General features: G+C 34.9%; 3 protein-coding genes across 4 annotated transcripts in view; all 3 read left to right on the forward strand.

The window, feature by feature from the left end:
* The first annotated feature begins 1,463 nt into the window (after positions 1-1,463).
* LOC119832297 (glucose dehydrogenase [FAD, quinone]-like) lies at positions 1,464-7,796 on the forward strand. 2 transcript variants are annotated; one of them, XM_038355960.1, is made up of 4 exons: positions 1,464-1,664; positions 5,132-5,253; positions 5,710-5,840; positions 6,210-7,796. In XM_038355960.1, exons 2-4 carry the CDS (start codon positions 5,142-5,144, stop codon positions 7,719-7,721), a joined length of 1,755 nt encoding a protein of 584 aa, XP_038211888.1. In that variant the 5' UTR covers positions 1,464-1,664; positions 5,132-5,141; the 3' UTR covers positions 7,722-7,796. The 2 variants fall into 2 exon arrangements, with proteins under 2 accessions (XP_038211888.1, XP_038211889.1); XM_038355961.1 differs by lacking the exon at positions 1,464-1,664 and adding an exon at positions 3,970-4,261.
* Positions 7,797-20,980: 13,184 nt separating this feature from the next.
* Positions 20,981-22,183, forward strand: LOC119832405 (alpha-1,6-mannosyl-glycoprotein 2-beta-N-acetylglucosaminyltransferase-like). Its single transcript, XM_038356078.1, has one exon. The coding sequence runs from the start codon at positions 20,981-20,983 to the stop codon at positions 22,181-22,183; it is 1,203 nt and encodes a 400-aa protein (XP_038212006.1).
* Positions 22,184-24,665: 2,482 nt separating this feature from the next.
* The window catches only part of LOC119832406 (tuberin), a 20,224-nt gene continuing 17,849 nt past the window's right edge, over positions 24,666-27,040 (forward strand). Inside the window, exons 1-4 of the mRNA XM_038356079.1 lie at positions 24,666-24,928; positions 25,024-25,160; positions 26,002-26,256; positions 26,714-26,850. Of these exons, the coding sequence (XP_038212007.1) occupies positions 24,856-24,928; positions 25,024-25,160; positions 26,002-26,256; positions 26,714-26,850 (602 nt within the window). The 5' untranslated portion in view covers positions 24,666-24,855. The remainder of the gene's footprint in view (positions 24,929-25,023; positions 25,161-26,001; positions 26,257-26,713; positions 26,851-27,040) is intronic.

Here is a 27,040-nt window from a genome sequence, read left to right on the forward strand (position 1 = left end):
TTATGGTTTTATGTACATATATTATCGCAGGCGCACATTTACATTTTAAGCAAACTTTTTCACGTACTAGATAATATTATACCCAATTATTCGTTGCTTCAAATTATATAAATATAATACGTTTCCATCAAAATCGTTTTGTATTTATTTATAGCTATATATATATATATATATATATATATATATATAGTTGTTTCTATTTCTATTTCTTTCAAATTGCCAGATTCAGACCAACTACTGGGAAGACACGAAGACGCCATCTTTCAAATGGAAAAAGAACCATCAGAATCGTTGCACCAAGTCTTAAGCTCTGAGACACAATTTTTATTTTTAAGTCTGGTATAAGTTCTTCAGATTGCATAATTTTAAATAAATATATTAAAAAAAACACTTGAATGATAGATTCAACTAAATTGTCTCATTTGCTGATGTAGAGAGTTTATTAAGGAATTATTTAATCCTGACGATCTGAATGTGATAATCTCATGAAATTTGTGTATTGTCACCGATTCTTGATAAGTACATCAAGTTTAATATAATCTGTCCGTTTACAGCGGGTTTCAGTCGAATCTGAAGGAGTCGGTTACATACAAACATACAAGGAATTTGGTGAAGCTAATAAAGTGTATTAAAAAAAGATCCGGAATTTTGGCTAGCTTTCGAGCTACTTGAGGCATGTCTTTAATGCCAAAACTAATTATTGAAAAATACCGGGCGTGCACGTCGGTCCCCACTGTTCCTCGCATTTTTATAATATTGACTTAAAATATTATCGCTTATAACCATTATATATAATTAACAGTCATAAAACCGATTCATAAATAAAATCCTCAGTCATTGGATCTTTTATTATCATTATTTTTTATTTTAATCAAGTTTGTATTTAGTTAGTAAGGGTGTTTGTTACACAACGCTGACATAAACAAAATGTTTAAAAGCCTGTTACATAAACGATTAATACAATAATTTCTCGCCATTAAATGTCATTGTATGATATCCATAAATATGTTTCAATTCCACAAAACGTCACACAAAAATATATGTTATATTTTATATATGTATATAAATAAATATATGTTAACTTATGCAATTTGAAATATCTTTATCATCCTTTCAATGCAGCAATTGACCTTTTAGTTTACATCACAATTTCCAAAAAGCATTTTATCACAGATAGCATATTATGTACTAAACGAGTTATTTTATGTAAGTTATTATTTATACATTATTTCTTTGTTTATAGATTAGATTCGTTATAAATGCAAGGATGATATTATTTCCCAAACACTCATTAGTATCAAAATCGGAGATTGTAAATATGATTAAAATTAAAATTGTAGTTATGAATGTATAAAGCACCTACAACGCACTGTTAAATTTCCAACCGTAAAGATAACAATTAAAGATAATTTAAATAATTGCGACCATTTGACCCGCTTTTTGAATCAAGCGATCTCAGTTAGATTCGCCATCCCGCCGTCTACAATACCTTTATAATCGATACACAGTGTGGTTAGGCTTCCCAACCTAACAGTGAATTAGGTATCAAAGCCGATTCGTGTCTTTACTACACTCGAGTCACTAGAAACCAAATATAAAAGTGTAAAAGTAACAATTATAAATTATTTGTAAACTGTCTGTTTGAGGAAGTACACGAACATTCGGTAAGTAAAAACATTGTTAGTTCTTTTTTTCCTTACATTTCTTTTTTCGGTTTTATATATTTATTTTATTTGTGTTGTTTATTTTATGCAAAGGCAATTTCTGTCTATTAAATACTTTTATAAATGATTTAATAAACAGAAATGGTTACCAATGGTTACCGACCTATTATATGAATATGTATAGATCAATTACAGAATATTATAAGTATAACTGAAAGTAGTAGTAAGTAAGTAATAACCTTCAAACTCGGAGCCCAGTCCAATATGTAAGTGTATGTAGATGAGTGGGACGTTGCATATTCCAGGAATTACATATACAATTTACACTTTAAGCTATTTGTTTTATTATTTTGATCAAATCTAGAATAAAAAACATTACCTGCCCATATTTTTGCTTTTTCAAAATATGATTTAAATATTTTCATCCATATATTTAAGTTAAAAAAATCACCTTGTACTGAAATCGTATGCGTTTGACGTCATTCATACGGAGGAATACATTTTTTTCTGTGCTAGTATAGATTAAAAAGGATAAGTGTAAAAAATTCATAAGTACTGTGTACATTACTGTAAGTGTAGTAGTAATAATGACGTTAGAACTTTTTTGAATCTAGTCAAAATTGACATCATCACATAAGTTTTCGTTTATATTTTCTGTGGTAACAAAAGCAATATACATAAAAATTAAATCGACTTCAATACCACTCGAAAGCGAAAAATGTAAACAAATTAAAATAATCAATGAGCTACTCACTCATCTATTTAAGAAGTCGATACCATCTAAGTCTTATGGCAGAAGTGAATGGATAGATACTACCTTCTTACTACATAAATAGTAATTTATTACATTTTATCTTTTTAGAAATTAAAGACTTTTTAACGGATTTTAAACGGGATTTATTCACTATATTATTAACCCGACGTTTCGATCACTTTACAACGAGCGTGGTCACGGGGAGCTGGTTCGTGAATAAATCGCGTTTAAAATCCGTTAAAAGTCTTTAATTTCTAGATGTATAATACTCCCGTAAAATCAAACGCAAGAAAATACATTTTATCTACTACCTATTTAGCTTGGTTGGCATTGGTTCATTTGGAAACCTATTACGGAAACCTAACCTTTATTTCTAAATTCCCTTGAGTTTCCGTCATCAGATCCTGAGTTGAAGCTAAATCTTTCGATCCAAATATTCATAACTAGTTTCTTATATCGTTTCGCAATTGCTGGAAATCTCGTCTAACATACTTTAAAAATACATACAGACGAAACTAAAACCTCCTGTTTTGTTTTTGCAAGTAAACAATTAAATGTTTTCAAATTGTTGGAATCTTTAGTTCATGAATTTACATTAGTAAAAATACGTGTACACACAATACACAAATGAATGATGTGTAAATTTTTGACCTTTAAATTAATAAAATATGCTATCATTAGCAGCAACGTTTTAATTATCCGACCCCGGGGTAAATAAAGAAGACATCTTGTCGATGTATAACGTAGCTTTCTATTGGTATAAGAATAAAAAAATCAATCGCGTAGTTTTGGAGATTATTTGGCATAAACAAAACAAATGCATCCTCTTAAAAATTTACTTTATATTTTTTAGAGGATAGATTTGTAAAGATAGAAAATATAAACTTGTCCTTCTACAAACAAACTCTGTTGACAAATGAATAACAAATATTGTATGATAAGGTTCTTATGCTCCCTTAAAATTGCCTCAGTGACCTTGAGGTTGTTTGTATTAAACATTTATATGATACATGGTATACAGATACAAAATAACACCTTGAGAGATTAAAGAGTGTTTCCTTTGATCTAAATGTTACCACAGCGGAAAGAGCCTTGGACTTAATTTTTTTTATAAAATTAAAGTGCATTAATTGTTCAGTTTTACAAACTTTTTTAGATCAAGTAATTAAATAACAGTAAGAAAGTTATCAATTTTAAACAACACGTTAAATAGCGAGTTTGTTAATAATTATAGCAATTATAAATAAATCTCTCTATAAATAGCTTTTTGTGTTTAATTCATAAAAAATATCCATGTTGACGTAGATTGATTATTATCATACCGATTTAACTTATAAGTATTCACTTATCTACACAACGTGAATTATAAATCACTAATATATAATTATGTAAATATAATTATGATAATTCCAAAGTATCCACGGTTATAACTTGTCTCTTTTATAAAGCCCATAATTAATTAAATCCATGTCACACTAGACTCTCGCAAAATTAGCAAATAAGTAATAACATCGTATTTTTCAAACCAGTTCCAAGTAGAGACCTTTTAATCGAAACACCTTCATAATCTCCGTCGCACTTGAATAACAATGGCATGTATTTTGTTGGACGATCTTTATTTCATATCGACGCTGGTTTTTTTAAATATCCTTGTTATTTATTGTGCGTGTTGGTGGCGCGCGCGCAGTACTGAAAAGTACCTGCCAAAATGGACAGAAATTACCGTATAATACCATATATTACGTGCGTATTTGAAATAATTAGTTTAATCTGTTCTGTGTTTCCACATGGAGTGTCAGTGAAAGTGAAGAGGCTCTGATAACCCAACGTGAGGATCGATAAGGTATTTAATATTAACACTCTCTAACTATAGTGCTGCTTTTAAATTTTGTTTCAAATACTACATTATCCATACCATAATATTCTAAAGTCAAAAATTAAATTGATTAATTATAAACCGCTATTAAATGAACTACCTAGCCTACCCAATGATATAAACAAATAGCGATAGATAAGGCATGTCCTAATGTCAAATGAAAATTGGCCTGATGCACAACGGCACGTATGATTATAATCCATTGAAAAGTGACATTGGTTTTTCAGGTTGCATTTCCCTGAGAAAAACACACGGACCATTTTGAACAAATTTTCCTTATAAGATTGGCATCAAAATTTTGTCTTTTGGCGATTGCTTCTCACTACTTTTTTTTGTTAATTAATTATTTATGTCAGTTTTATAGCGCTCTGAAGTGGACTGGGTCCTTCAATGCTTATACAGGAAATTAAAATTTCAAAGAATGTAAATATAAAAACAATATTAGAAAACTATTGTTTCATTTATATATTATATCTACTACTATAACATGCATGCAAAAGTTTATATGTATGCATGTATGTTACTCTTTCAGCAAAAATAGCTCATCGTATCTGTATGAATTTTGGTACAGGGATCGATTATAATCTGGATAAAGCTACTTTTAAGCCGAGTATCACCCGAACCACGCCGCGTGTTCCTGTTAGTATAGTAATAATCCTGACGAGTATTCAGTTGCATGAAAAATAAACAATAATGCATCTCACCGGTTTTCTGTGGGGGTGTGGTACTTCCCCGGTGCGAGCTGGCCCTATTCGTGCCGAAGCGTGCTCGACTACCACATCAGAAAACTTTTTTTCTACTTTTGTGTATATGTATAATAATTTGAGTGACGTGTAGGTAACGAAACATGGACGCAGCAAGTGCGGTCGCGAGCGTAGTCTCGTTGCAGAAAGCTTTCGCCGTGCTGTCCACGTTGGCGCTCACAGCATACCTCTTTCCTAGACAGGGTGAAGTATCGGGTATGTTTTAAAACAAACATTATTATAATGATACATTAAACTGTTTAATAAATTAATAATATTAAACAAGGCATTTATTTATAATCGCTCTGGCGCCGATCACCTGTGTGACTGTCCCTATATACTCTAGTATAATGGGTACAATTTTGTTATTTACTATCAGCGCAGCGCAGCGACACAGCCTTATGTAGTAAGTGGCAACGATGCAAATTACTCACTAATTGAATGTTAAATGTTTAAATGTGATGCAGTTTTTATCCTAGTGCATATTAATTAATTCTATAGCGTATACGGGATTGAACTAATCTAAATTTTACTTGAAGTACTGCTATCATAATATACAAACTAAAATATAATAAAGCGATTACAAGCTATTATATAAATATATCAACTTAATTTGAGATAACAATTGATATTTTATCGTACAGTAGTCATTATTTAAATTTGTTTCCTCAGATCTGGACCACTTCGATTTCATAATAGTGGGTGCGGGGTCGGCGGGCTGCGTGCTGGCGGCGCGCCTGAGCGCGTGCGGCCGCCGCGTGCTTCTGCTGGAGGCGGGGGGGGACCCGCCGATAGAATCCATTGTTAGTGAGCACATAATGATACATTTTATGGACAGTGCTCCTTCTATCACGTTTAGTTCAGCTCAATTTTAAAATTTATTCAATTATTGTAGAATATTATCAATTAAGCAATGGGTTTGTACGTAACTACCTTATTTAAAAAACGTAGTCAAATTAAAAGTTTGGTTTTTGCGTAACCTATTTTTGCTTAATAGACAGCCGAAAAAATTGAGAAAGAAAAAACAAAGTTACTTTAGTAAACAACGTCATAAAAATACACGATACAAAAAATGAATAACTTTGAAACAAATGCATAAACTCGCATCCTTAACGGCTCAACATTACTTCATGTCTACCTCAATTACGTAACTGGCGTATTTTTTATTTCAGAAACCAGGATTATTTAATTATTTGCCCAAAACACCTTACGATTACAATTATACTTCAGAAAATGACAACTTTACATATCAAACACACAAAACAAAAACTCTGAACCTGACGAGCGGCCATGTCCTCGGCGGCGGCAGCAGCGTCAACTACATGATGTACGTGCGAGGATGTCCGGGCGACTACCAGCGCTGGGCGGACGCAGCTCAGGACGACACCTGGAACTGGCCTGGCGTCTATCCGTACTTCATCAGAAGCGAGAATCTGCAAAGTGACGAACTCCGCCGCTCCCCGTACGTCCTATATCACGGAACTGAAGGCGTCTTAAAAGTAACGAGAGAGACGAATCGGGACATTTACAGATTTATAAACAGCTTTGAGGAAGTGGGAAAACCATCCGTCGTCGATATCAACGGCCCGTACACACAGGGCTATACGCCTGCCTTGTTCACCATAGCCGATGGAGTCCGACAATCAACAGCCTACTCGTTTTTATCGAGTCTAAAACATAGGCGTAACTTAGTGGTCCGGAAGAATAGCTTCGTCACCAAAATAATTATCGACGACGAGAACGTGGCGACTGGAGTTGAGTTTCAGACACAGGATGGAAAAACGTTACGGGCGTTGGCGCGGCGAGAAGTGGTTGTGTCAGCAGGATCCTTCAACAGCGCGCGCCTTCTCATGCTGTCAGGGGTGGGCCCGCGCGACCAGCTCGAGCCACTCGGTATACCCATCAAGAGCGAGCTGCCGGTCGGCCACCACTATCAAGACCATGTAATCGTTGTGATATCGATTAAGACGGAGAAATCTCACGCTCCGCCACCTCCGTTAAATCCCAATAAGCTGCCGTTTCCTCTCTTCACTGGCTTTGTATCGTTGGATGATCATGAATTGTGTCCGCAATATCAAACCGCGATATTCGATATCCCTAACGACAGCCCGGCGCCGTTGCAGCTGTGCGCGTTCAACTTTGGATTTGACGATTACATTTGCAACAATCTGTTCGACGCGGGCAAAGGTCGAAACACGCTTTTTACGAATCTTAACATCTTACACCCCAGATCAACGGGTCGCGTGAAACTACGCAGCAAAGATCCGAGGGACCCGCCTATAGTTATACCCGGAACGTTTTCAGACAAAAGGGATCTTGAGGATTTGGTTCGATACGTCGAAGATTTCACTAAGGTTTTAAACTCCACTTACATGAGGAGCATCAAGGCTGAGTTTGTCGACTTGACGTCTCCTAAATGTTCGGAGTTTGAGTACGGCAGTACGGAATTCTGGCGCTGCTACGTGCTGGCCACGTCGACGACGATGTACCACTATGTGGGTACGTGCAAGCTGGGCGCGGTGGTGGACGCGCAGCTGCGCGTGCGCGGCGTGCGCAACCTGCGCGTGGCCGACGCCAGCGTCATACCGTACCTGCCCAGCGGGAACATCAACGCGCCTGTCATCATGATTGCGGAGAAGGCAGCAGATTTCATTAAGAGCGATCACCATTGTTTGCGTCTGTGAAGTAATATTTTTCGCTACAAATCAAAACTTTTCCTTAAGTTTAAAGTTATTTTGTATATTTATTATACACTTTACAGCATTATCCATTGAAATATTTTTTTAAAACACCGGAAGGCAGAGGCTCGTTTCCTTTTCCTCATTATTCCTTCTTTCCACTTGTCTGAAACTGGAATCTCTCTCTTTTTAAAGTTCAAATATGTTTTTCTTTATGCATATTTCAATCTTGCTTTTAATATTTTAACGTTTAAATATTTATGTCATACCTAATTCCTTAACTAATAACCAAGAAATTTTACAAAAATGTTCCACAAACGCATATTATAAAATGTAACTTGTTATTTTTCTTATATACACATCAATACAATATTTTTTTACAACAAATGTAAAACCGATTAAATTTTCATAACTTGGCCAAATTTTAATTGGACCACACGGAAGGCACAAGCTTTCAAATAAAAAAAACTGTTCCCTCGAAAGGTTAGTCAATACTTAGTAAATAGTTAAAAAATATTGTCCTATTGACAGCTTCATCCGAAGTTTAAATAGGCATATTTTTTCAAGTAATATCTTCTGATTGTAGCTAATAATAATAAGATAAAAATAATAAAGCAAGGCCAGTCGCTGGGAACAGGAAATAATGTAAGAGATTACTACATTCACTTAATATAAAACAATTTAACATTTCAACAATTAATGTTGAAGTTACCACGAATTTGTTTAAAAGACCTTGAAATTTCTTAACCATTGTATTATATACATGTTTACTTACATTTTAGCCTCACCTGTTACCTATTGTATCATAGAATGTTTACTTTATGATAGAAATAGTAAATACTTTTAATTTATAATGTCCATAAAACGAAGGTCTAACGTACGTTATTCAGTTCTTCACATTGAATACAAATACAAATACATTTAAGACATAATAAGATTGAAGTAAAGTAAGGCAGATTAAAAAAAGGGCACGCACTAGTTTATGTCCACGATCTAAATTTATGCAGTACGCATTACAAACATGTAACGTATTCATTTCTTACTTATTAAACACAAAATCATATTTCAAGTTATATAAAACGTTAATATTATTGGTCGCAAAGCGGAAAAGAATTAAAATAACTCTGGCCTAATGAACAAACTTTTTTAACGCTATTGTTAAGGCGCAATGAAGGATATGGAGTGAGGAAAACGTACCACCAATGACGACGAATCGCTAGTAACGTATAAAATAATAATCCTATTTAGATTAATGAATAATCCTGAAGCAGTTTAAAGATCGTTTTTTGAAAGTAATAAAACGCACTAAAACTGCTGTATATATGTGCAGTACAAACATTGCATGTACAATATTATATTCTCCGCTCGCACCGTATCGTTGGGAGCCGCAAGCCTGTTGGCTGTTACATCAATGTCTCAAAGTGTAAGCTCTACAGAGCTGTGTCAAAGACTGGAATTCCTATATTATTAGGGCTGCTAAATAGTAGACTTATTATTTACCTGGGTTACTAAATTTGATCCATATTTTTGATGTAAGTTCCACTTAGCTTGCAATTCCTTGTTGGACATTGAATAAAAAGCTGAGGCTTTTTGTGTGAGCTGGGAATACAGACCGTTAACATTTTTTATTTACATAGCTATATTATGTTATTACCGTTTACAACAACTTAAACGTAAGTTCCGATATCATCAATGAAATAAAGTGTTGCAAGTCACATAGCGACATTTTTACCAGTTGGCAGCCCTGTAAATGGAGTATATTTATTTAGATTTTGGGCATAACCCCGACATCATACTTCAAAGCACAAAAGCCCGCGCTCGTGTCCAATAAAGGAATACGACGCCGGGATTTTGTCATCTATGACTAAAGAAATAGAGGTGAGAGTCCTGTAGATACAATATCAAAAATGAGATGCATTTGAGATGTGATGTAAGGCTTTGACGCAAACAAATCTTTTAGTCCAGAGCGCTAGCCATTTGTTTAGTAGAGTGTCTGTTCATTATGCGGCTTCACGTAGTCAGTTTTTTGATCAAATTTGCAACTCTTGACCACTGGAGATAAAAGATGAGCAGACTGCATTTAACTAACGGCATTACTAACTCTATGGGATATACGTAAATGTAATATCTAGTGGTTTAGAATAAAATGCTACTGCTCCCATGCTCTTAAGGTGTATTATTGGAGTTTGTTTATAAGAATAAAATGATACCTCGCGTGTGCAGTTGAAATGATATATTTAGGCTGATTTATATTCTAATTACACACAACATATGTAGGTACTACTTAGTTTATTGGTCTTCTTTTGAAACGGCTCAATAATAAGGACAAGAAGGCGCTTGGGGCTTGGGTTCGCCCTGGGCCGGTCACTGGGCTCACCATATAAAGTTTAACAATTACGTCCGATCTGTAACAATAAACCCCTTGGGCTGAGCAATTATTAAATGTACCTAGATGTTGTTATATACATCATAATCTACACGGCGGGTTGTGTTGTGAATTATTATATTTAAAAAGTTTAATATTTAGTTTAATAGCAATCAAACGCTTTATATAGCTTTAGTACAATTATTATTGCAGTAAAAGTTGTCAGCAAAAACTCAAAACACAACAACTGTTAAACGAAGTTGATGATGATAAGCTAGGAATTAATTGAACATACAACCAAGAGCGATGAAGCAGCAATGGATCAGTATCGAAACCAATTATCGAAGCAGCTTGTATCGCAATTCGTGCACTTTAGCGAACGGCTTTATCTTAAGCCAATAAGTAAGACAGTCGTCAGAGCAACAGACTGTTAAGTGCTCATCTCGGGGCTAAGCGTGGCTTCTCCGACAACCTGACTCGCTGGGGACCTCAGCATCTGGCGCTAATTAATTCACAAGATTATTGTGATTCTAGAGTAAGGGAGTTTGCGAATCAATCAAGGTTGGGATGGAATCATAATGAATGAATTGATCTGAAATATACCAAAAATATGGAACCTTTCGGGATTTATTAAATCACAGTATCCATTACTATGATTTAATTATACTGCTACTTTTAATCTTTATTTATAACTAGTACTAATAAAAACTCCATTTGTGAAATAGTTTTTAAGCAAACTATATGTTTGTTGTACTATATATTTTATATGTGGTAGTCGAGCACGCTTCGGCACGAATTGGGCCAGCTCGCACCGGGGAAGTACCACACCCCCACAGAAGACCGGCGTGAAATAGCATTCTGCTGTGTTTCGTTCGGTGAGTGGGGGAGCCGGAGGCCCATATCCTTTTCCTTCCCCTTCCCAGTCCTTTCCTTTATTCCTATCGCAAATCCTTTCTTAATCCCTTCCCAATTTAAAGTCGGCAATCCATTTGTAGAGGCGTAAGGTCTGTAATCGACTTAACGTCTCTACAAATGTTCATGGGCGGTGGTAGCGCTTACCATCAGGCGTCCCACCAGCTCCATTGCCGACTGTGACATAAAAAAAAAAAAAAAAAAAAAAAAAAAAAACTGGAAAACGTCTTGCACATTGAAACACAATAGAAATCTGTAAGATATAAGTTTAATATGTAGTTCGTTGTAGTCAATCTCCAGTATTGCATATCGATGAGATTGGAGAAGATGTCGTTACGGTTCGCTATTCAGGGCTTTCAACGTTGAGAGAAGCAAAATGACCGACCTTTTGTGTAACAATTAGTCATTGTTCGATTACTTATTAGAACATACAAGTAATAATAAACCAATGTGTCTGGTATAGGAATACTAAAACAAATAATAATTATTTATAACAAAGCCAAAAAATAGGGTCTCTATATAATTACATTTTCTCTCTGCGTATAGTTTACTGCATATGCCGATATCCGCGTATCACATTTCTCACGAATGAATAGAATAATGTACCATATTCATTCTAAGATCAGTATCGGCAACCCTAGCAGCGCCTGTAGTATCCTAGATGCAGATGATTGCGCCCAATTCGACTGTGATCTGATTTACAAACTGTTGCTCCGAGTTGCTCGCCGGAACTGGCCTGGCTCGGTGTATCACAGAGCTAGCGCAACTTACAAATTATATCGTTGATCCGGACTGAATAGACTAAAGTTTTGTTATGTTTATATTTATTATTATTATGTTTCTTTCATAACGTCTTTTCAGCAGAATGTAGTGAGAGTGGGAGCTTTTAAAAAACTGGTTCCTATAAAAAGAGTAACGCTAGAAGCTAATTATTGAAGGTAATTCTTTAGGATGTGATATATTTTTGATCTAGAAACTCTGGTTGAGTGAGTGAGTTGAGGCTTTACATTATCAATCTTACTTGAAATCGAACCCCGATTTTTTTTTTCTATTCTTTCAAAATTTTTCATTTATGAAGCATTACAATGCTATAAAGCTAAAAATTAAATTGAACCCCGAATTCAAATTAGGAGGAATAATGAAAAATCCGTTTGATATAGAATGATATTCGACTATCTTGACAATTTTCAACAAGATGATTGCAGAAGCCTAGCCATGAAAGTGTTATCGATTGATATAAATTAATATTTCCTAACGCAGATGAATATTAAGCATAGCAAGGTACAAAATATTTATTAAAATTAAATTGAGCTAGCTTAGTATAAGTTAACAGTTGAGTGTTTTCCAGTGAACAATACCAGCATGATCAGTCCTTTCATCCTTTTAGGGACATGCGAGTCAAAGCTCCTTTTATTAAATCTTATCCGCGATCACGTATGGCCCCTTTCGCCGTCCTCTCTCCCGCAGCCGGCGTGTGATGTTATTATCTCCAGAACAGAGGGTAAGATACAAAGGATGCGATTAAAATCCGCTTAGCTATCGACTCGTAATCACAAGAACAATCGCTTCCATCGTTTAAAACTTGCTGCGAGAGCGTTTGGCAAGAACGCTGTCCGGAGAACTGCATACCTTGGCGAAATAGAAAATTTGTAGAATTTAATAAACCACATGTAAGGCGTGATAGCCAGAGCTAAATTAGTTCCAGAGCTGTTGAGCCTCAGCGGACGTTATCAAGTTACTTCGTTCTATTTTTTCAATTGCAATTAAAAAAATAGTACAAAATTCATTAAGTTTGATACGAGATAAAAATGTCTATGTTCCGATATAAAGTTTTTTTAAGGTATAAAAAGGAAACAAAGTAGTTGTATGATGAGCTGTATGTATAATTATTACAATAGGTGTAATAAAGATAACCTATCGCGCCTATGAAACAATTAAACAAAAAAATACGATTCGTCAGTAATTACTCTAACAGTGACGCGCAGACTGATAAAATTGTTGTTGGTCAATTAATCATTCCATATAATTCTATGCATTTTATTCCGCTGCAATATTATTACTTTAATTACATAATTCCAGTCAATCGTTGTGTATGCAATCAGTTTACAATGGACAATGTGTCAATATTTATTAACAAAGAAGAGAAGGTCAAAGCGTAATTGTCTTTTTACTTTTTATTATGATTAATTAAGTGCGTACCGTGGTTTCTTCGAACTTATATGCAATTAAACTGGTAATCCATATTTAAGTTTTGAATTGAAATTTGAAAATAGTTGAGAACCTACGATAGTTTACCGCTCGCTTCTCTTTTACTACAAATGTCATCTTCCAAAGGGTGGAAATAGGTATTCAAAATGTTTTGCGTCGTTTTTGTTTACAGAAACCGCGGGACACAGCTAATAGTTAAAAATAACTCAATATAATATTATCATAACACTTCTAATGACGCAGGAGGTAATATCGAATTGCATGTATGATATTTCATGACATTGCGGCTGGAATTGCATCTATTACATTATGGTGCTCGCAATAAAATATCAAACCTATCGTATATCTAAATTGCAGATAAAGATTAACTCATAATCTAACTGAGTACAGGGTTTTAAAAACATTTTCCCAACTCCGTCATTTTGCTTGTTTAACTCAAACCCCTTGTAGGTTTAAGTTAAAGTATAATTACGATAATTTAAATTGTTCAGTAATTACTTATTTAATTACTTTAATAATAATACGCACAGTACTTTGATAGGAGTGCCGCATGTCAATGGATGTAAATAAAGGATAATTACCAACACGTAAACCGTTATTAGATACCGTATTTTAAGTCAAGTTGTTATTGCATTCTGTTAATTTGAATGCAAGTAATTGATATTGGTGACGTAAGCAACTAATAAAGACTACAGAGTTTCATGCCGGCTCTTCTCTGTAGGAACTGCCTTCCGAACCGGTGGTAAATGTTATAACTGTGTAACATTATGATGATTGAAAAGTGCTTCTATAAGAAGTCTAGCTGAATGAAAAAATGTTTGAGTTTGAGTTTGAATAATTTTCTATGGCGTATTCTGATATTTAAGAATATTAAATTTTAACACAACACCGACTTTTGTAGCATTTAATTAACTATTTATCATTGGAGTAAAGAGACACATACACAAATACAATCAATGGGTATTTCCATTAAAATAGTGCTCTTTGCTCGCCTCGGTTCCGCTCGTGTCGACCCAGAAAAAACAAAGTAAAATATACTTGCCATTTAGCTTTCTGTCAGTGACAAAACTTTCAAAATCTTTAAACAGTTTCGGACCTTGTTCCCTCAGTAGAGTATGTAAGTAATGTGATGAATACTGGATGATTCTCTTAATAATTATTGAGTGTGGGAGTCGAGCACGCTTTCGCGCGTTGGGCCAGCTCACACCAGGGAAGGTACCACACCCCCACAGATGATTGGCGTGAAATAGCAGCATGTTACTGTGTTTTGTTCGTCGTAGTGGGGTAGCCGGGGCCCATCCCGTCCCCGTTGTAATTCCTTTCCTTATCCTTTACCCTCAAAAGCGGACAACGCATTTGCTGCGGCACTTCTGCAAATTTTCATTGGTAGTGGTAATCGCTTGCCATCAAACGTACCAGCAGCTCAGTTGCCTGCTATGATATAAAGAATAAGTTAATTAAATTATGTTATGTTCAGATTTCGCAAACCTGTGAAGCGAGTGGACAGGAAGCAGCCTCTACACTTCGAAAGGCATCGAGAGGAGATCACGCATTGGTTCCGAATAAAGTACTTTCCATATTATTAAATTAGGAAAACAATGTTATCAGAACAATTTGCTTGCTTTTGAAATAAGAAGATGGATATAGCCTTAGCATTATTAATTTATTTATTTGAAGTTACAATTTTTTGTAACGTACTGTATGTAGTATGTATGAATTTATAAATTAAAATTTTTCTTATCCCTTACAATTATTAAGTTTAACGCCAACTAATTAAAAATATTTATTCAAATATTATATTTTTTTACACCACTCACGGCTCAAACTGTGTGGAAATCAATAGGAAAATAATGAATAAGTATTATTTTTAGAATTAATTTTTCCTTACTTGTGGTAAGTACGAATGAATATAAGTCCAGAAAATAATAAATGTGTAAGGTCGGCTGTTCGGCCGCAGAGGTAAATCACACGCGGCCGCGGATTTGCCGAGATCCGTTTTTGTGTAAACCTCTGACCTGGAATATCCAAAAATTTTCCGTCCACCTATGAAACTTTTTGTTACTTGCAATTTTAGAAAATATAAAAATTGTTATCCATATTTTTGGTTAGAATACGGAATATTCAAATGGATTGACTATATTCGAATAACGACACAAATATTGACTTGGCCCTGCAGGCAAGTCTGGGCAGATAAAGCTCATCACCAAATAGGTGCCAAATCACTGCTATAAAAAGCACAATTATCAAAGTAAGTGCTCCAATGCCATGTCTCCCGAAATAAGGGATGCAGCATCGATTTTGCAACAGTATTAGTATTGAAGACGCGCCGCAATTAGCAGGCACAAACAGTAACATCGGTTGCACTAGTGCAAACGATGGAAACTTTTCTCGAATAAATTCGTGAGTTAACGACGGTGTAATGTCAGTTAGGCGGCGTTAAGTAGTTGGGCGGATATTGCGCGCTTAACGCGCAGTTTCAATGCTGGCGGGAGAGCACTATTTGTGACATAAGGCATCGCTGCAGCGCAATTGCGGATCGCGCGCCCAGGACACGGGAATCGTGTATAATCAAAGTGTCTTTCATGTTATTTTAGAATTTTATTTCTCAATTGCGTACACTAGGTTTGGGCTTCATCATAATATTTTGGAGCAATACACTTAAAATTCTCACAAACATTATAAAAAGATTTTTGTACCATATTATATTTGCAATTGAGGGAGGCTGTCTTATTGAATGAAGTGTTCACAACTCGATATCTATGATATTTCGTTCATTTATTAAATTACGAAATTAAGTATTCTAAATTTTACGCTAACTGATTATATTAAGTGAAACTTCCTACAATACACATTATTTACTACGACGACGAGTACAAGAATAAGTCATTCCGTAAATAACCTTCATGGTTTAGTTTTATTATCCATGTTGCATTATTAAATTTTAGTTCGTGTTATTTTAAGACTATCATATAATTATAACATAAATCGTACAAAATGTAACAAATATTGAATAGTAATGTTTCGCAAGTTTCAGCTGTGAAGTGTAGACTGGGGCGTAATGGCCCCGAGGGCTGGCCCGGCGTGCAGCGGGAGGCGAGTGGACAAAACTATTGTTTTAAACGAATGTTAACTTTTCAATTGTGCTCGCGCCGCTCCCCGCCTGCGAACGTGCTGCGAAGGAACTTTTTAACTCGCTCTTATGAAACTTGTTTGAGATTTACGAATTCATGTTAAATTTTCTTTTACTCGACAATCTCATTTCGCTTGAATAATCCTTCTTGTTTAATTGAACTTTCCGTGAATCCACAGAACACGATGCAATTTCAAACGCAAAACTAAAATTGCAACAACTTTTTGTATCTTGATTCGTTTTCACTAATCGATAAACAAAACTCAGTATAAATGTCGTTTCTGTGATATATAAGAGTCTTACTTTCAACAACCGGCACAGACTGTAGGTACAATAAAAGTAAAAATGTTATGATACGAATGAAAATAGACGTTGACTGATATAACTTATTCCTGTATATCCGTTTTGTTGCTCCTGCGAAAGCTATCTCTTTAATACAAATTGTAGGTTATAAACAAACGTCGTAGCTAGCAGACTTCCTTACTGCGAAATTCAAAACTTATTGCAGTTATGGCCTCGTACACTTTATGCTGCAATTTATTAGTGAGTATTATACGCCATGCAATATCGAACGGGCCGGATATACATAAGTGTATCTGGTTAGCTCAGACGTATGGGGTCAAAGTTCCCAGCTCAGCCGAGCAAGATTAACGTCTCCACACAATCAATGAAGATTTCAAATTAATGTGCGATATTGAGCTCCGTGCAGATTACTGCCATTATCGAGACATGAGGAGTGGATTTCCCGGGGGCATGCCGCTCGGCTCTGCTGCGTCTCAGCAATATACTGTACTTAATTAAAATCACTTGTGTATTAATCAATTGACATAAAGATAATTTAAATTCTGGTTTCTTTGTATTATTAAGATTTCTGCCACCCATACATGGCACAAATCTGAAAAAACTTTATTTTATTACGAAATATAATCATACTAATATTACTAATGTGAAAGTTTGTTTGTTTGGATGTTGATCCGTCAATCACGCTGTAACTACGGATTTTGATGAAATTTGGTATACAGATAGGGTATGAACTGACTTGGGTGATGTGATACTTTTATCGTGATTAAACGCTACCTTGGGATAAAACAGGAATCTTGATAGCCAAGCGGAGTAGGGACGAGAGTCGAGTTGTTAATATTCACTTAGCTCGTAATATATCCGGTTTTAATACTAACACAGCCTTTGCGCCAAATCGCAATATTTATAAACACGGTGGAGACGCGCTGGCCGGCAGCCAGGCTTTAACCAAATTGTTTATACTACATTGAATTTGATCATTTAATATGTGTTTAAGCTTTACAAACGAGCTAGCTAATGTAAAATAGCTACATCAACTCTATAGTTAAAGAAAATTACGCTTTAGAATAGTTCGTGTCAATGCTTTATGCTTTTATTTGTATAATCGAAATGTTTAAAAAATAACTAAATCTATATAACTAAATATAATAAGTAAGTAATTTCCATCTTAAAAAATCAAGGAAAGTTATAATAGAAAACTAGAATTTTAAAAGAAAACTAGAATTACAGGTCAACTTATTCGCAATAATTTTCGTATTAACGCCAGAAAACGTTGAAACTTGCTTGTTTTTCTCAAAACGCCACAAACGGGCGGCGGCGGGCGGCGGCCAGCGACTATATTCAATTTCTTTACACGTATTCCACGTATAAGTTGACCTAAATGTGCAAACCTCTATCCATTTAGGTTAACTTTAAAAGATTCGCAAATACATGCGGTTTTCTTTGTTATATTTTTAACACATTTAAAAATGTTACAAGTACCTACTTTCAAAGATAAAGAAACATATGCATTTACCTTTACATTGAATATTATCTAAAATAGATTTATAGCTAATATATAGATAGACCGTCTTTGGAGTCCAAATTGACAATACCCATATATATAGAATAATTCCTTATACACTTAAACAATAAAGTTCTGTACAGTCTGCAAAATACTCAAGTCCCACAAAAGAACAAACTAATCAATTGGAGTCCAAACAAACTATCTCGTAAAAGAGCAAAGAAAATAGGAACAGCGATTGAATAGAGCCGGATATTTACGAAGTACAGGCAGGTGCAGTCGGACAGTTTATTCGGTCTCCTGAATAAGGGCCATTAACCGGCGCGTCGATAAATCAGCAGAACAAAACATCGGCGGACTGCAGGCGAGCAAACACTCGCACTGCGACACAGCACTTTTTAAGCTGTCACTGCGTTTCCATTGTTGCTACAGTCAGCCGAAAAAGTGCAGAACGGATCAGCTCCGTCTCTACTTCGCGTATTTACTTGTTTCGGATATTTATGTATTCTCTGTTGTGTTTACTGCATAGCTTATATTCAACGTCGAAATTACTCATGTTGTAAAAATCATATAACGTACGTATGTAACTAGCTCCTCAATATTTATCATTGAAATCAGATTTTAGTGAATAATTGAATTGAAACTTTCAATCTGTTTTGTTTACTAATTCTTTTTTTTCACAAGTCTTATTTGGAAATACACACAATAGGTATTTGCGTTCAAAAATTAAAAAAAAAACGTATATTAAAGTTATTTTAAAATAAAATAATCCAAGAAATATAATTATACTAAAGCTGTTTTATTTGCTGACTGTCCATTTCTCGATGTTCGAAACGACAGCTTTATAGATTTCCTAGTTCTCTGTTGCGCTGTTTATATTTACACTTTAGCTTCGGAACTTAATGTTGCTTAAATTATTAAATTTCAATTCAAAATATAATGCATTTGTAACGTTATCTGTATCTACGTAGCGAACATAAATCTTTTAATTCAATAAAGTTATACACTGGATGTATAGTAAAATGAAAGAGGTTTTTATTCAGATTTAAAATATCAGTTGTTATGAGACCAAGAGGGATGTCTTGTCATTAAAATCCTTACAACTCAGCGGTAACGACAATAAACAATTTAAATTACATACCTACATTTTAAACCTTTTATAAGTGCTCTGAAAGTGCTTTTATATTAAACCTATCATATAAACCCAATGCAAAAGAAACGACAGGTTGTAAAATGATGTAGGAATTACTTATATACCAAACTATTGGGATTTATTTCTGAACTATTGCGATAAGAAACGAAATTGCCTTTGCCGTCATCACTAAATATCTTCTTAAAGTGAACACAATTTTATGAAGTCTACTCACCGTTCACTGAAACAACTAGATATACAATCCTAGATTAATTAAAATTAAAACTGTCCTGAAATATGATTGCCAAAATGTTAGTTGGAGGAAACGAGCGTTAAAGTAAAATGAAGCTTTTTAACATTATCTTAGGGCTTATTCACAAAAAGTACCAAAAGTCGAAAGTGGCGGCCTAAGCTCTCTGATGAATATACGTAAAAAATAACTAACTAACCTAACCTTATTCAAATGATTTAAAGTCAGATTTTACAAATCATGATAAGTCCACCCAGGATAGATATTTAGTTGGACATATTTTTCTCTGATTGTATTTCTTGTCTATTGTTGTTATTAAGGATCGAGAGGTCTATTTGAATTTTATATATCGATATTGAAAGTAAGAAATGTATTTGTAACCACAGGTAAGTAATAATCACTACCCTCGTACTTATAGCTTATCGATACACAGAATTCAAGCAACCTGATGTTTATTTATTACTCATAATATAATACTATATCGTTTATACTGTATTTTTGAAATCATTTAAAATAAAAAACTGTAGAAATTTAAACATTTATTATAAGCAACATAATCTTTTGGTATAAGGGCCAAGGGGCACGATTCGTCTAATAAAGTTAATTTTATTTTAATGTGTGTATGATGATGATCTTGTGTTTTTACAATAACTGTCCTTAATTATGTCAGAGTCTCGTTGAAGATACACTAAAGCAATGCCTACTTCTACTCATCCCCACTTATTGGACAAAACGGCCATACTATGAGCATCTATTATTTATTCGGTTAATCACATTTACGAGAGCCCCCAATCCGTCATTCGTTCCCAAACATAACCGCCGATAAAGCCTATTATCCGGAGATATACTCTGCTCTCTGTCCCCATTCCGCTAAGATATCCAAAGTCGTAAAGAATATAAGAATCGTAAGCCCATAATGCGAAAAGTACTTAAGTGGTGTACTTAGACAAATTGAATTTTTTCGTCGAAATTAAGTCGAGAAAGTTTCCCGTGAACGGTTTGTTTGTCTCGGCGTGCGAAGTCGAAGACGATCTACTGAAATTTTCTCAATTTATTCATTGACATAACATTATGATCGCGAAAAATGAAATATGAATTTGCAGCTTGGAAGAACTGTTTTTGTTATTTTTAAAAACAGTTTGTAACGCTTTCTTAACTTCTTTACTTTATACATACATAAAAAGTAACCCACATTTTTCAATTGAAATGCTTACACAAACTTGGGGTACTCTCTCATGTAATGTGTCTAGACTAGAATAAATACTTTTTGGAAATAAAAACTATTGGTGAAATTCTCAGTTATCAAGATCGTTCTAGGAAGCAATGTTATAGAATGTAATAAATTGACATTTGTAACAAAACAAAGATGACAAAAGCAAAATGAATAATTTACCAAAATCTAAAATCCAATTTAAGACATACGTATTGACCTTATTCCGTCTCAGTGGAATTATTTTCGTTTATATGTTCTTAGCATATTTAATTTACGAATTAAAGTCGCTCTACCAAAATCCCTTGTACGGAATTCCCGGTAAATTACAAAAGTACGTTGTGTACACATGTCTTCCAGATAACATTCAAATTAATGTACATACATTAAGAACAAAATTGGAATTGCTAAATAAGGAACGATATATCTTCAATTCGGATAATTTTCGAAGCGTGGAAGACGACACGCCCATACTCGTGGTCCAAGTGCACAAAGACATCGAGCGGCTGCAATACCTCGTGCTGTCGCTGGCTCAGGTGCGAGACATAAAGGACGTCCTTATTGTTTTCTCGCACAGCTTCTATGATGAAGCAATAAATCGGCTCATAAGGAGCATCGATTTCTGTAAAGTTACGCAAATATTTTACCCACATTCTCTACAATTACATCCACACAAATTTCCTGGTGTAGATCCCAATGACTGCAACGGCAACGTCACAGAATTCTGCCAATATCGTGACGCAAGAATAGCGGAGAAAAAGCAGCACTGGTGGTGGAAAGCGAACTTTATGTTTGAGAGGATGAAATGGTCAAGTAAATATGAAGGTCTAGTTTTATTCTTGGAGGAAGATAATTATATCGCACCTGACTTGCTACACATGCTACGATACGTACAAAAGTCATTCTGGTATTTTCCTCACGTAGATGTAGTGTCATTCGGCAAGCCATATAAACGTGGTTCGAGAAGTGATCTATTAATACTGGAGCCGTGGCAGCCCCCCTTCCACGTCGGCCTGGCCTTCAACGCGAGCGTCTGGAAGCGAATAAAGTTTCAAAACGGAGATTATTGTATGTATAATGATTACAATTGGAATTATTCGCTACTGAACATGTTTCACAAGTTTTTGAAAGGTCACGCGGATATGATCGCTTGTCAGACGCCCAGGGTGCTATCGACGAGAGAATTTGAAAGTAATGAACACTTCCTAAAGCACATTAATCAGGTTGTGGAGAATGTTGAATGGTTTCCAGAGAACGTCAGGGCCGTGTCCGTGTTCGGACCGAAGGGTCGCGTGGAGCCGGAGCTGAAGGTGCCGCGGCGGGGTGTTGGGGGGTGGGGGGATATCCGCGACCAGATGCTGTGCCTGGATGTATTGGCAGTCACCACCACTGAAGAGCCGCGATATTATGAAGAAAACTATGAGCCAAAATCTATTGGAAATGAATCTATAACGTAATGTCGTAAATACATAGTATATTTATATTATAATTTGTTATACATATTTTTACATATTTTGGTAATACTTAAAGATTAGATATCTCAGATCAAAAAAAAACAATAAAACCCTTTTTTTTTCTTCTCATATTTGTAGCAAACTAGCTGACCTGGCAAACGCTGTTCTGACTTACTCTTATCATTTAGGGATACGAAAAAAAAATGTTGAAAATAGATGCCGCTTCTCAGATATACCCAACATGCACACAAAATTTCATAAGAATCGGTCCAGCCTTTTTGGAGGAGTGCGGTAACTAATATTGTGACACTTGTGTGTGTGGGAATTTTATATATCAGAAGATATTATTTTTGTCATATTGAAATATTTGAAGCCATAAATAACCTACTCATTAAAATGAAAACGCATATTATTACATACAAATATATTTAGGAAATTATAATATTACATACGAATAAATTAGTCCATCTCAATAGTATTTTGTCCCTCGGTTCTTTGTCGAGATTTCGTTGTAGACACACATTGTTGAACAAGAGTAGTGAAGTCGTGTTTCGATATTACTTACCAATTGCACAGAGTACACCATTATACTTTCACGCCTTACTAGCGCCATCTAGTTGAGGAATAGATAAAACAATCATCAATTAAATCAACTGCTTTAAAAAAATGCTGTTGCTACAATTATCCTTAATATTACATCTTGATGTTTTATCATGGTCAATCATGACTTGGTAGTTAAACAACTACAATTATAATTATTTGCCCATTCATAACAATTTCCAGATCATGTGGCTAATACATATTTACATAGACATTTTACGTAGATTCTAACAATAAAAGTGTTAATTCAGTTTCACAAGAATTTCTTCGATCTAGATAGCAATTAAAACAAAACACGGGTTTTACCCATGTACGTGTCAAGTTAGGATCTCGCATGAGGTAGCCGGGAACGTGATAAACCTTGGATGACGAGGGTCTACCTGTAATGGACCGAATTCTTTGTCGTATTATTTAAGGTCTAAAATAATTTTTCCACCTTATATAGCAGGCTCCAAAGGTCATCACATTATCGAGTACAAAAATAAATAATAAGAAAGGAGGATTTTTTTTCTTTGAATCGATAAGCGGTTTCTGAAATCTTGTACAAACTAAAACCTGTAGTATTATATAATCTGTGCCAAAAGTAATGTAATGTTGAGAAATTTTTAAAGCTATAAAACTAAAAATTAAATGTAATGTAATGTTTCTTTGATGTGCAGAGGTTTCCTTAAATGAAAATTGCTAAAGCAACTAACGAACTAATTATGCTAACTTTATTCAATATCATTTTTAGGGTTTCGCTACTAAAGGGTAAAATGGGACTCAAGTACTTAGACTTCGCTCTTTGTCTGTCTATGTGACCGGCCGTCTGGTAGCACCTCTGCATATTATGCATTGGCCGCTTTATAGGGGTAAAGGATGAGGAAAGGATTGACGACAGGTCCAATGAAAGGGTGAAGAAAAGAATACGGGCCTGCCATGCCACTATTGCCTGCCCGGCATGCCACTATTTCACGCCGATCTGAGCGGGGTTGTAGTACCTTCCGCGGTACGAGCTGAACCATTTCGTGCCGAAGCATTGAGAACACCTACCCTGTAAATATATAATGAAGAATCGGTGACAATACAACAATTTCATGAGTTTAGTTTATAAGAGTATAAATTTCCCTACGCATTCTCTATTTAAATGTGGAGACCATTTAGTTGATTCTATCATTAAAGCGTGTTTTGCTACATGAACATTGGGAAATTTGTTAATAAAGCTATCAGCATTCATAGCAGTGTATTAATAAATAAGCGAGGAGCCAAGCCAAGTGTGAAGCTCCGAAAAGCAATTTAATTTCTGATTTATCTTTATAAAATATAGGTGTCAAAAATATACCAATAGGTGATAGACATTATAATAAATATAATAATAGTGCCTGGACAATTTGAATACTTGAACAAGATATATCAAATTGCCATTTCATATATTGATTAATTTTCTAATTGCCGGGCATTATGTATTAAAGTGCATTATCACTTGGTCTATAACTTATAAGTCTGGTAATCACAATACCTTAATAAAAGTAAAGTTTTGCAAAATGCTTAATATTGATAATCACAAACTTGTCAGGTATTTTATAACATGATAATAAATCCAGATGAGCGTAATTATGTAGTTAGTTAAAAATTAAATAATAATTGGTCAAGGATCGACATAAGTTAACACTCACTACACACATTTTATATGGCAATACTTTGCACTCGTTCGGAAAACTGCGTAATTTGTTTACAATTTAAACTTGTCAAAATCATTATTTTTTCCCTTCAAAATATTCCATGTTTACTTCTTCAATAATCTTATCTTGAAGGAGCTATAATTTATAAGAATCTAATAATAATTATTTTGAACTAAAAATTGCATGTAGGTACCTAGTCATTGTTGTATTGAACTGATATCTGTCAGCTGTATGAACTATGAAGGGAGGGCTATCAAGCTGTCAGATGGTGAATAGCAAAGCGGAGCGGTAGTGAGAATTATTTTAACAAATATGTGTTTTTATTTTCAATATCATACGCATAGGTAATCGCCGCACCTAGTATTAAGCTTTAGGGTAATTAAGAACGGGAGCCACCACCGAAGCTGCCGCAAAATGGGGTCCAGGGATAGGGACACTAAGTCCCTTCATGACAAGTTGAAAGTGTTATTCAAGAAAAGTGGTTCTGGTACGTACCCATTATGTATTGTTAAGTACGATTGTGGTAGAAATAGCACAGAAGGAATGTAGTCTTTAATTCCGTTACTTTTGTTCGATATCCAGCGCCCGTAGCTGCACAAAACGAGCTGGTGGTAACACCAGAACTCCGACGGGAACTCAGCTCTGAAGTCCCGTTACATCGACGTCTCCGCGCTATCAAGGAATTGGGTGAAAAAGTGCTTCATATTCGTGTTCAGGAAGTAAGTAACTGCTGACTGCACTGAGTGTTGCATTTGATAACTTTCGTGTATATCCCATCCACTTATCCCATAAGGTATTTCCATGCTTTTATTCCCTTATATTGATGAGCCACACTACTTAAATATTACAAGTGACACAGCAGTGCAAATTATGCATTTATAATATATTCTAGTACTCTAGTATTCTGAATCAATCTGATAAGTTTGTAAGATGAGCCTTACCACACCTTACTTTAACTTAAAATGAAATTGTGGTTGCCATTCTTTGTGCCCCTTTTATTATTGCATTACATGTTGCTTTATGGTGTAGATTGTGGAATAATTTGACTGTGTCTTTCTTTCTAAGTCTGTGTTATCATTACAGTAATTGGAAAATAAGTGTATTGTATATAAATTTGTATGCCTGTATATATGTGTATATGCAGGTATTATGGTTTCAAACAAATACAAGGATTTAAATTTATTTTTCACAACTGCACTGAAGTATATATATGTATATTTTTTTGTTGAATGTTGAAATTGCAAATGTTAGTTGTAGATAATTACATGTTATTTGCATTTAGTTACATAATAAAAGTGAAGAGTAGAATATGTAATAATATTTCATATTGAAGTGGCACCACTCACCTCCCATTTATTGAAACAACCCCTTGCAAATACAAAATTTCACTCAATAAATGACAGTGCAGTATATTGATATAGAGTTTGTATTAAGACTGTGTTTTACTCCTATTTTTATAGCAATTATTACTATCAAGGGAGTGGTAATAATCAACCTCAATATTTAAAAAAATACATTTATATATTGCATAATTAATGAATATTTATTCTACTATTTCAGGGAGGTGTAGAAAAAATATGGACCACCACTAGAGACTTACTAGACGATCCTTCTATGGAAGCTCGTCACGCAGTGCTGGGTCTCCTCCGCTGCATCGCCGAGGGGCAAACAGAACTGCTCATCATGCGCACTATCATATTCCGGTACCTGCAGGAGACGCAACCCTCACAGCACCCAGAGGACTACCAGCTACGGTTCAAGCTACTTCACACTTTAACTAACACTGGCAAAGACATCAAATGCTTTGAAGAAGAGGTAACTATGAAATGTAATGGGTTAATCTAAAAATAGATGTCACTAGCTGTTCGCCCCGGCTTCGCCCGTGGTACATATATAGTCTATGTTACTCGTGGATAATGTAGCTTTCGAATGGTGAAAGAATTTTTAAAATCGGTCCAGTAGTTTTTGAGCCTATTCATTACAACCAAACAAACAAAGTTTTCCTCTTTATAATATTAGTGTAGATTAATACTGTAAAACAAGTTATAGCATATATTCCAAATATGTTCCCTTTTAACTAAATCCACAAGTGTATTTAAAAGACTTGGTGATTGTTTATTATAGCACTAATATGATAAATGGGAAAGTTTGTATAAAGGGTATTTGACTGTCATAATTGATTTAACTGCATTATACATTTCAATAATACATTTGAATAAAACTTCTCTAATACACATGTTAATCTAAAGTAACAATTATGAATAATTTCCAGATTGGTCCCTTTCTCCTGGAGTGGTTGCCGCAGCTTCCGGGGCCGGCTCAGATCATAGACTTTGTACAGCTCATCACCAATGTTGTCAAGTTTAATGCAGTGTATCTGGATGAGGAAATAGTGCATGGAATTGTTAAGTATGTACCGTTAGTTACTAAAATATTTTACAAATTGCTGTACTATTTTATTACATAACCCATAAGAAGTTGTTTTATAAATGGCAGTTGTACATCAAGGCACAAATATTAGACACTAGCTGCGCCCCGCGGTTTTACCCGCGTAAGTACCGTATCCCGTAGGAATATCAGGATAAAAAGTTGCCTATAT

Source organism: Zerene cesonia, chromosome 15, assembly GCF_012273895.1.
Source record: "Zerene cesonia ecotype Mississippi chromosome 15, Zerene_cesonia_1.1, whole genome shotgun sequence".
Taxonomy (NCBI): domain Eukaryota; kingdom Metazoa; phylum Arthropoda; class Insecta; order Lepidoptera; family Pieridae; genus Zerene; species Zerene cesonia.